Raw genomic sequence first — 11,093 nt, 5'->3', positions numbered from 1 at the left:
TATGTATCTGCCACCCGTGTAAATACCCATAAATTGTCTCTGAAATGAAAAATAATAGATGTAATCTCAGAGATCACCATCCTGAAATTTCAAAGTTGTTTTTTTAGCACTCCCTGTCCAAAAGTTTCAATAACTCTTCTTATAACATTGAGGGGGGGGGGGACTCAGATGGTAGCTGGTGTCGCCCCGGTGCCCTCATCAAAAAGCCTGTGTGATTTTTTTCCATTGGATTTCGGATTATTGCAGAAAATAAACTCTGTGGCTTTTAGGATTTTTAAAGCCTGAATGCTATCACCAAAAATGGAAAGCTAGTGGTAGGCTATAGATGAACTACACTACCATGACCTAATGTTGCCATCATGTCATCACCCACACCAGCAACTCTTGTATTCTGCAAAGTAAAGTTGCAGTTTTGATTAAAGGAGTTTGGCGGCTTTGAAGAGAGCAATGTAATGCCATCAGTTCCCCACCGTTTTCTCCCAACTGAGAGCTCACTGACCACCATCTGCTGTCGATAATACACTGACTATGGATTAGCACTTCATACAACCCCAGTTCTAAAATCCAAACCAACTTCTTTTGCTGTAACCCATGGCACTGCTTTTTGCTAAGGACTGAGTGGGCTTTGCCATTTGAAAAAAACAAACAAACTCACAAACAAACAAACAAAAAACCCCAGAAAGGAACGCAGATGGAGTTGTCCTTCAATCGTTAAATTTATTCATCATATAAATTACAGCATCTCTTTATGGAGCATATTATGGAAAGAAACCCTTAAAAAGAGCAGCAGAGACTCTAAGGCTCATAATCAACACAACTTGTCTTAGAGTAGCAGACAGTTCTTTGCTTTCGTTACTCTGGAGGTGAAGACCTGCCGCTCTGCTCTGCTGAGGACGGAAAGCCCAGGATGTGATGTGTGAATGTCTCCATGGATATCTCATCTGGGATCGCACACTCCAGTGAATACACTGAATCGCCACCTAGACACACACACACACATATATCAAAAAGTGTTTTTAAGGTGTTCTATGAATTTTTAGGTTATAGTTTCTGAGTGATTTTTTATTTATTTATTTATATAACATACTGTCAGATTTATAAATGTCATGCTCAGACTGTTCCCCTCCTCTGCCTGCTTTGTCTTCTTGTTCTTGTTCTTCTTCTTCTTCGTCATTGAGTCCTAAAAGTGTAGTGAAACACTCTGCCACCTCTTCCTCTGTCATGTGTTCTCCTGCCAAAGATAAAATCAAAATTATGAACAATATAGACTTTGTGTTGACAATAAAAGATGAGCATTGCACGTTTAAACTGGAAGGAGGATCAAGATTTCTCCCAGTGATGTGTACTGTATGTGACAGAAAAACAGGGATGTGCTGAATACTTGAAAGAAACATGTATCCAGTACAGATAATGTACTTATTATGAGAACTGGTATCATCTAAGTAAAATGTGCCAATATCTATTCTTGTGATGAAAGAAGAAAATCATCATGTAGGAGGGTGTATTTAGCTCGTATTCTTGTGATAAAGTGATCTGCTGCCCAGTCATGTTCTGTAAATGATTTTCTAATAAATAATTCATATAGCAACCTAAAATCACAAAAATATCAATTTCAAGCGAAAAATTTAAGTAAAGTTTAAGTCCCGCCCTGTCGTGGCTTAAATCCTGCCCATTCCGAGTACAGATAAGGATACGGATCATTTAGTTGGTTTATCATATACATGTTAAGATAATGTTGTAGCATATCTATAATCTGCAGCATACCTCGAGCCTGTAGAAGTTGTAGCAGTTCATGTCTCTGCAGAACAGGCTGTCCTGTTCTACCATCGTCACCCAGGATGTGAAAAGCTTCATCGAGCTCAGTGCAGGAGATGCCAAACGCTGGCCGGTGGTTGACATACAGCTTGATAAACTCCTCCAGGTCAATGTCGGTCACGTATTTTCCTGTTTCAGCATACTTGCTGAACTTAACCTCGTTTTGCATATCTTCTATCTGGTAAAAAATAAATAAATAAAGCAATTTGTTATCATGTCTGAGGTAAAAGTAAAACACTTCTTGATGTGATTTTAGATAAAATCACATTCACTATTGAAAAATGTTGCTACATTTCCACACACTGTACCTCTTGCTCAGTAGGAAAGAAGGCCAAAGCTCTCATTAGAGAGGGAACCTCCGCCAGGGGAATTTTGGTAGACAACTGTCGTGTCTCCATTGAGTCAGTGCCTTGATGACGAACTTGGCAGTAATAGAAAAAGTCCTCCATCTCCTAAACACAATAAAGTTCAAAACTGAGACTCGATAGTAAAATGGTATCAGAATGACAAAACTCTGGAGGGATGCAACTAAAAGATATGTTAATCATTTAATGTAATATATATGTGTGAATATGAGCAATGGCGTACAAAGGCAAAAAAAAAGTATATTGAGTTTTAGTTTTTCTACAAAAGAATCCCCTGTCCAAAAATATTCACCCATCCACCTTTTTTCAATTCTTTGTAGTGTTTTACATTTCTTTGACAATGAAGGTCATACTGCTACACTTGTAAAGAGTAAAAACTCACAAAAAGTAGCCATAAAAATATAATTAAATGCACAAAATGCCTTATTAAAATTAAACAGAAAAAATGAATGTGTCAAAGCTGAGTCTGTCGTCTTCACCATCGAAAAAACAGATGTAAAAAGGAAATGCATAACAGAATAAAAGAAGATTCAGTTTCAATACAATAGGTACTTAAACATTCCACTAGCACATTTAAATACTAACATTTATACTAACAATCTATTTTTTAAATGACAAATTACTTTAACGATGGAGCCAAAATTCTTTTAAAATTAATTGAATAATCTGTGGCTGTTCACATGAGATTCAGAAGTCGTAGGAAACAAGGAAAACGTTTAACTCACCCTGTAGAACTTGCCATCTCTACCTCCTTCCAAAAGAGCGTAAAAGGGCACCAGGTCCTTTCCTCCCAAGGTTGCTGCTGCCTCCAGCGCACTGTACTCACATCAAGAGAAAGGATTTAAACATGGGTACATTTCTATTGCGTTTCTTTTGGTTCTCTCTCACTACTTACTTTAAGCTAATCTCCCACGACAGGACAGTGCAGTCAGATCGTCCTGCAGTGAAAACAAACCGGCCGTCGTAGGAGCAGGCAAAAGTAGACGCTCCTGCTGGGTGGCAGATCAAAGCATTTGACTTGTAGGGGTTCCCATCCAGAGGCAAAATCTGGAGACCCACCTGAAAATATGACACTCATAGTCAGTGGAGGAATGTAACTAAGTATAGTACTTCTGCTCCACTGCATATTGTGCTTTTTAGTTTACATTAATCAGAAAGCTTTAGTTGCTGTTTACTATTTATCAGCAATAATATCTCACTAATTAACATATTTTTAGTGTTACTATAAAATAAGATTTTTGCATAAAAAATTCTAAGAAGAATTAATAAAAGACGATATTTTGTTGTATTAGCAATTGTTTTGTCAAGTTAAGTCATTTTCTGATTTATTTTGAATCATTTTGAATTTTTAGCGTCTTTGCCTTGTATTTCTACCTTGTGGTATTAGTGCTTTTACTTGAGTAAAAGATCAAAATACTTCCTCCACCACTGTTCTTAGTGGTAATAATGTTAATAACTATGTCTTCACACCAAAATAGCACTTATTTTATTTTATATATATTCAAGATCTATCCCTATTCTTTTTTCTCAACCGCACACTGTGACAACAAGCAGCAGAGCAGACACTTGGCAAGAAATGAAAAGAAAGAAAGTTTTGCCCAGTTTGTGGGTGTGACACTACCTCTGCACAAATATGATCAAAGGTGACTTATTAACATTGACATGTGGAACAACTTGCCTGACAAGGTCTTTCAGTTTTAGTTAAAATTATAAAGCAAAACAAATGCTTTTATCAAAAGACAAATACATGACTTATTTGAGACACAAAGCTTCATCTGGATTTTATAAAGCAGGTTATATGATTAACAAGATAAAGTCCATTACTTAATAAAATACTAAAATCAAATTCCAGCACTGACCTTGTCCTCTGTGATATATGCCAGGAAATATGAGCTCTTTTCAGGATCCTTAGACACACGAAGGACCTCTGTTTTCTTAACGGGAGAGCCGTATGTTGGGCCGAGGAGAGTCTTTCTTGTTTTGTAAAAAACATGTAATAATGTTTTCAAGTACTTGTGGTGACAACAATTGGAGAAATACATTTTACAAATAACCTGATCTTGTTACAGTATGTAGCTGACCTGCACATCTTGGTTGTGCTGTTGAAGAGCTTCATCTTGTATTGATCTGAGGCAATGAGTAGAAACTGCTCTGCAGTGAGGGGAGGATACCAAGTCATGCACATTGGCACAGCGCTCTGCTCAATGCGCTCTGAGCTTAGGATGAGTAGCTTGTTCACGTCACTGTTTTCCAGGTCATACTCCACCTGTTATTCACAGAGAGTTGTGTGGCAAAAAAATTGTATCACAAACCACCAAACTTGTCTACAGTCCCACAACTTTGACAACTTACCAGTCTGCGGTCCATTCCCAGAGAGAGCAGTCTGGGTTGAGAGCTGTCTAGGTGAACACCAAAAAGAAGGTCTTTGATGGGTTTATAATGAGAGCAGTATCTGCCCAGATAGCCCCAACGAGACAAAGAGCCTTTATTAGTCTGCAAGTGGAACACTGTCACAGCTTTTCCAGCATCCTAAGAGGGAACAAGGAAATAACATGCACATGTCATTATTGAGGTTATAGGAATTTGAAGCATATGAATATATATTTGCAATCCATTTTCATCGTAGTAATGGTTGAAACTGAACAAACAAATCTTTTGAACGACTCTTTTAGCGTCCAATATGTACAGACTCCGCCTGAATTTCCCAATTCTCATGAATTCTCTTTGTGGGATACTGCTCACACCGCCTGCTACAGTGAGTGAATGAGAGGGGATTAAATTGGATTTGTGTCAAGACCTCTGCCTGCCAAGACCAATAGTGCATTCACACACTGTATGGTCAGTCTTACAACTTTTGTGTGTTCATGAGCTTTAAGTTGTTATGTGTAAACAACATGGATGTTTTGAGGACATGTTTTATTGCCCAGGGCATTTAAACATCACAGGGATACATTAACATATAATCACCCTTTTGTCTCGAATTATCAGAGCCTTGCAATAGGCCAACATTATATCACAAACTCCTGCCCAGAACCACTGTTTCTAATAGCAGATTTTAAATATATTACACCTAATAATCAAAAAGAACTTGCTTACCGCAGTGGCAAGATACTTTGAGTCTGAGGAGAAAGTGATGAGATGAATGCTGTCTTTAGTGTTATAAAAACACTCCTCTGGATCACTTTGTAAAGTGCTGGGATTCAGTATGTGAACAGCTCCACTGCCGAAGCCCACTGCAAGGTATAATCCTGTTCAGAGACAGAAAGAGGGCTCTTTACCTTAAAGCATGTAATGACAAACTGCACATCCATGCAGCAGCTGTGTAACACTGGTCATATGCAACATTTGTCTGTTGCAAAGACAGCAAGCATATCAGCTCACCTTGAGGGTCAAAAGTGACACACTGAATCTGCTTCTCTGTCTCGAAGATCCTGCTTCGGATGATCACTTTATTGTTATAGTCCCACACTTTTAACACACCCCTTTGATTGCCCATGGCCACAGATGGCTGTTTGGGGTGACAGGCCACTGCATGTATAGGCGCACAGTCCTCATGTCGCAGGATCTGAGGGATGCCTTTCTGTGCATTCACATGTACCACAGTGGAACTAGCTGTGGTTACAATAAAGTTCCTGAGGAAAAACAGAGGTCAGTTTGGCTAAAATACACCCAACATTTTAGACCCAAATAGGCAGTGCATGGAATAATATGAAAAAAATTGTAAATTATAGTTTATGGAAGTGAGCCTTCTCATCTCTGTTGAGGGTGACACGTGCAGCACCAGTCAGGCAGGAAGTACAGATCAGGTAGTGTCATCAGCAATAATATCTCTCACAAATTAACACACTTTTCATGTGACACAGCTCCAGCCACGCTTGGCAGCTTTTCAAAACTGAGGTCAAATAGCCAAAACAAAATTATGTCCTGTCTTTTTTTCAACACTTCATTGGAAAACATGATGAGATCATGTGTGTGTGTAAGAGGAAGTGAGGGAGGGAGATACTGGTCGAGAGAGTGTGTGTTATTGGTTAGTGTCATTGCCACTGGTTCTGTGCATTGATAGCTCTTTTTTATTTTGTTACTACACTTTGTGATGTGCCTGTTTTTTTTTTCTAATTTTGAAAGTGAAATAATAAACATTACTAGATTTTGCTAAATTCATGTGTATGTTAATTTTTTTTCAAAAGTCAAAGAAAAATGTTTTAAAAAGGCTGCAGAAATGTCTGACCCATCTAAATTTTCTAGTTTTAAAATCTGGCCCAGTATAATAAATAACTGAATAGCCCTTGTTTAAACTAAAGACATGATAGATTGTATTTCTACTACCTGATGATCAACGGTTTTGCCTCCAGAGTGCAGTCCTCCAGGTATCCCTCTGTACACTCTTTAGAAAAGGAAATGGAAACAATAGCATCCAGGTTGAAATCACTGTACCAAGTGAGAAGCAGGAAGTTTTCATCATAAAACTTGATGTGGCCTTGAGTGTCACCAGTCACGATGAGGCTATGATATCAAACGACACACAAACAAAGAGAGATTAGACACCAGTAAATACATGACACTTCAGAGAACGATAGGAACATTCCTCTCTTTCTCTCTGGCTACCTGTCAGTTACGGTGAGAGCAGTGATCGGGTCGTCCTGAAGGTCAAAGACCCTGATTCTGTACGTGGGGAAGCATTGGTTTGCAGCAAAGTCTTCCATCAGGTTCCACACCACAATGCTGCCCGCTGCCGACGCGGTCAGGATCTGAGGCTCTCTCCGGTGAAACACAGACTGACTGAGTGGCCCACTGGTCTGCTTGATTTCAGTTTGAGAAGTGCCACAAGTTAATACAGAGGTATCAGATCAATTGTTGGCTGCATCATAAAACTGCACTATTAAACTGTTAAAATATTGTAAAATATTTATTAAAGAACTCATCAAAATAAAAGAGAGAAACATGACAATTCAATACTGTTGTCTACAAAAGTTTGACAAAGATTTTTACCATTTCAAGCTCCAGGGCACAGTACTGCAGACTTCCCTGGGCCTTAAAAAAGATTATTTTATTATTGCAATAAACATACACAGCTGTATTATCTGTTAAAATAAAAACAGAACAGCAGGACTTACCGTGCTGTAAAATAACACCTGACTTTCACTGCTACTGAGCAGCTGCGTACTATCATTTGGATTAAAAATGATGTAATCCTGAAAGACAATCCAACATTTAAATGTTTGATCTACTGAATGCCATATCTATAGTATTAGGTGCTAAAAGAAGACATAAGTTACTCACTTGGAAGCCATGTTTAGGATTGAGTTCAGTGACCCACAAAGGCTTTTCTTTTTCATTTGTCCAATCCCAAACACACACACACTGTGAAAAGACCATCAGAGAATTTATAGATTGTGGTTAGATAGACGTGTGTCATACTGTTAAAGGCCCAGTGTGTAGGATCATGGGCCTGCTGTAGATGACTTTGTGGCTTGGTGTGTCGAAAACCAAATACATGATTATTGATTTTAGGAAGTCTCCCTCTTTTCTATCACCAACTATTTAAAAGGTGTCAATGTTGAGATGGTGGAGAGTTATAAATATCTAGGTGTGCTCCTTGATAATAAACTGTGTTTAGAGCCCCATGTTGATTTTACCTCCAAAAACCTTCCCTTCATGGGATAATAAAGTGATTCTGTTTCTGATCTGATTTGATTCTGATTCTTATTCTGATTTACTATTTTCACGTGTCATTTCTTGTTAAGTTGCTCATTGCCTTTTCCCCCCAAGACACAGTGTTTGGATGGTATCACACTCTTGACCTTCATTCAAGAGAAAAAGCATCACTACTTCAAAATAAGAGTGAGCTGCGTATGTGTCTGTTGCCTATAAATCCTGAATGAAGACCAGAAGGGGCTACTTGGTAAAACCACGGATCATAGACTTGTCTCTGTTTTTCCTTGATTGTGTATTTTAAAATCTAGACTAAACAACACTGTTTACTTGATTCAAAACAAAACAAAACAAAACAAACCCTCGCCATTGTACTCACTTGAACACCCTCAGACCCGAGGGTTACCAGATGCTTTGTGTCTCCTGAAAAAGCCATCGCAGTGACGCCCCCGTCAGGGTGGCAATTGAACAGTGTATGCACAGGAATGCTGGAATATATATATAATTACTGTGGTTACTGTGCCATCAAGACCAAACATTAAACATAGATAAAGCCTTAATACATGTGAATTACCCTGAGTAGGAGTCCCATATCATCACTGTGCTTTTCAGCCCCTGGTCTGCTGTTGCAATCCAGCGTCTGTCTTCACTCACACATACACATGAGATGGAGCCGCAGTGACCCTGAGAAGATTGAGCACATACAGTGAACTCTTCAATTCGGCACTGCAACCTGCATGTTGCTTTTATCAAAAGAAATGTATGGCTATCCAGATAACTCATACCACTGACTTAATCTGAAGGACTACATCTCATCTTTTAGAGATACAGAAACTGTTGTACATATGTTTTTTAAACCGTTATTGCTTTTTTTAAAAATTGATTTTACTTCTGATGTGTTATCTTTACTTTACTTTTAGCCCTCTTTTATTTGATCTTTAATTTAGGTGATATTTCATATCATTTTTAGTTTGTTTAATTCTTGTGTTTTAAATGCATTTAGTTTTATTGTATAACACATTGATAAGTTATTATTATTATCTCCTTTTTTTAATTCAGTATTCATCAAAGATTGTGTATTTTTACCTGCAGTATGTGCTGGGAGTTAGTGGTGTGATTGTAGATGACTCCAACATGAGCTCCAGCATAGAGGACCACCAGCTGATTGTGGTCTTGCAGACTGAAGGCAGGGAGAGCAGGATTCATCCCAAATACCCACTCTAGTGACTGAATGAAAAGCAAATTGTTATGAGCAAGTGAGAGTTCTCATATTACCCTTTCATTAAAATAAGATACGATGAGATGAGACTTTATTAATACAACACCAGGGAAATTAACATGTTACAGCAGCTTTACAGTTAGAAAAAATCAAAATAAAGTAATACTTATGCAGATGGGTCTAATGTATGTACATGATTGATATTTACACAACATAACTGAAATATACACAGTGTGTAAAAATAACCTATAAATATTACTACATGGAAAATTGTAAAATACTGCACAATAGGAAATTACAGTCATGAACAGTATAATATAAAGAATATGGATTGGTATAATACATATATATGTGAGTATTATGATGAAAAGGAAATTTGTTTAAGGAAAAATGTTGACCTAATCTTGACTGCAAATTGATGTACAAGTAGTACTCACTTTTTATAAATGTACACAACCTTACCAGTGCATGTGTTGTGTTGTGAGTTATCTTCTTTGGGAAAAGTGTGTCTCTGGTGGCAGTATAGACTTGAGACTTCCTGGTAATCTGGAGTGTGTCAGTCTCTGTTTGGTCTTCTCTTCCTCCTGCTCTTTTCTCATCTTCACCTTCAGCATCTGACATGGTGTCTCACCACTTCGAGTCTTGAACGATTAATTTCTCTCTTCAGTTCGTCAAATTTCCCCACTTGTTCTGACGAGTCCAAGTCTCTGCTTACAGCAAAATTAGCTAGTTAACGTTAGCCAAACAGCAACACTCAGCTACGAGACAGAAATTTTGTAATTAAAATAGCAGAAAACACAAAATCACAATGTGAATTCTTGAGCAATTGGGGCCTCGTTCAAATGTCGAAATTTTATATTTTTAAAAACTTTTCTACTTCGTCTTAACTAAAGTGCACAATGTATGTAAAAACCCAACTCAATCTCAAGCTTCTCGTTGCCTAGTTACCGCTGACTTTTTAGTGTGGAACGAATGAGTGAAGCGTGATACATTCATTCCGGTTATACCCTTCAAATTAAAAGCACGGTTAATAATACATTTAACCAGTTGCCAAAGAAGGGGTTTTATATGTAAAAAGGGTGTCCATGAAATATTATCAGTGTTGGGAAGGTTACTTTTGAAATGCGATTTTTTTGTTATGTAACTATTTTAATTAATTCATCAAAGTAATGCAGCTCATTTGTTTAACGCTAAGCAGGAGAAAAAAATCAAATGGTGTCACAGGCCTTTAAAACCATGAATATAACATTTATGATAAAAAAAGAAGAGGTAAAAAAATGGAGAAGTTAATCAAGCACTACCAGGGCCGCAGCCAGAATTTTTGATGAGCGGGGAGTGAGGAGTCACCACCCCAACAAAACCCAACTGTGTTTCTCTTATTGGGCCCTAAATAATATGAGGGGACACAGGCACTTTGCTTTAATTATTCTCTGTTTTGAACGTGTTTTTTTTTGAATAACCAGTGCATATGGATCTATCTTAGAGCTGTATTATTATTATTATTATTATCAAAAGAAAGGTGTATAGGGTCTAATACAGATTACACCACATTTGGTTAATAACATGAATTATTGATAGCCTGGCTTTAGAGAATATCAATAATACTAAGAATGTCAGCTTCAATAAATGTGATTCATTGTTTTTATTTGTTTCTTCCATAGACTGTGTATAAAGATCTTTATTTTATTATTTTTTAATTTCTATTTATCTTCAAATACGGTTTACGTAAGGTTTGTGCTGGGAATTTCAGTTTGGTGATTGTATTTTGAAATTATATACCGGAAACTTCAGTCAGTGGTCACGTCAACATTGATGACGCTTGAAGATTCTAATGTTTGTTGCAGTTCCCCAATATGACCACCGGGGGCAGCAAAACAGCGTGAATCTTTCCCAAACATTATCCTCTATGTAAATCATGAGACAATGTTTGAATCTGGTCTAAACACGTTCAGCCAAAGATTTTAACGCAATATATTCATTGAAATATAAACATTTTTAATGAATAAGAGACAAGAGGCACAGCTTTTCCCACTGACTTCAGT

The 11,093-nt window shown here is 37.5% G+C and overlaps 1 protein-coding gene across 2 annotated transcripts; it reads right to left on the bottom strand.

Moving 5' to 3' along the window:
- Positions 1–697: 697 nt before the first annotated feature.
- cfap251 (cilia and flagella associated protein 251) lies at positions 698–9,994 on the bottom strand. Of its 2 annotated transcripts, none has more exons than XM_088076037.1 (20): positions 9,514–9,994; positions 8,919–9,059; positions 8,407–8,516; positions 8,212–8,320; positions 7,461–7,541; positions 7,295–7,372; positions 7,170–7,211; positions 6,786–6,979; positions 6,507–6,683; positions 5,562–5,812; positions 5,277–5,428; positions 4,533–4,709; positions 4,262–4,446; positions 4,040–4,154; positions 3,076–3,239; positions 2,906–2,996; positions 2,124–2,267; positions 1,765–1,993; positions 1,088–1,231; positions 698–980 (listed from the first exon to the last, which is right to left on the bottom strand). In XM_088076037.1, exons 1-20 carry the CDS (start codon positions 9,670–9,672, stop codon positions 853–855), a joined length of 2,871 nt encoding a protein of 956 aa, XP_087932163.1. In that variant the 5' UTR covers positions 9,673–9,994; the 3' UTR covers positions 698–852. The 2 variants fall into 2 exon arrangements, with proteins under 2 accessions (XP_087932163.1, XP_087932164.1); XM_088076038.1 differs by having other exon boundaries at positions 6,786–6,976.
- Between the last annotated feature and the right edge of the window lie 1,099 nt (positions 9,995–11,093).

Source organism: Plectropomus leopardus, chromosome 4, assembly GCF_026936395.1.
Source record: "Plectropomus leopardus strain MGB_pleo_1.0 chromosome 4, ASM2693639v1, whole genome shotgun sequence".
Taxonomy (NCBI): domain Eukaryota; kingdom Metazoa; phylum Chordata; class Actinopteri; order Perciformes; family Serranidae; genus Plectropomus; species Plectropomus leopardus.
The sequence above is the reverse complement of the archived record's forward strand: the minus strand, read 5'-3'. Positions and strand labels throughout refer to the sequence as shown.

What these genes read in the sequence shown, in the direction of transcription:
- cfap251 (XM_088076037.1), bottom strand. Translation starts at nt 9,672, where the DNA reads ATGTCAGATGCTGAAGGTGAAGATGAGAAAAGAGCAGGAGGAAGAGAA. An exon ending in AGGTGTTATTTTACAGCACG is followed by an intron (nt 7,212 to 7,294) that starts GTAAGTCCTGCT and finishes ATCTTTTTTAAG; the next exon opens with GCCCAGGGAAGTCTGCAGTA. An exon ending in AGCACAACCAAGATGTGCAG is followed by an intron (nt 4,155 to 4,261) that starts GTCAGCTACATA and finishes TTACAAAACAAG; the next exon opens with AAAGACTCTCCTCGGCCCAA.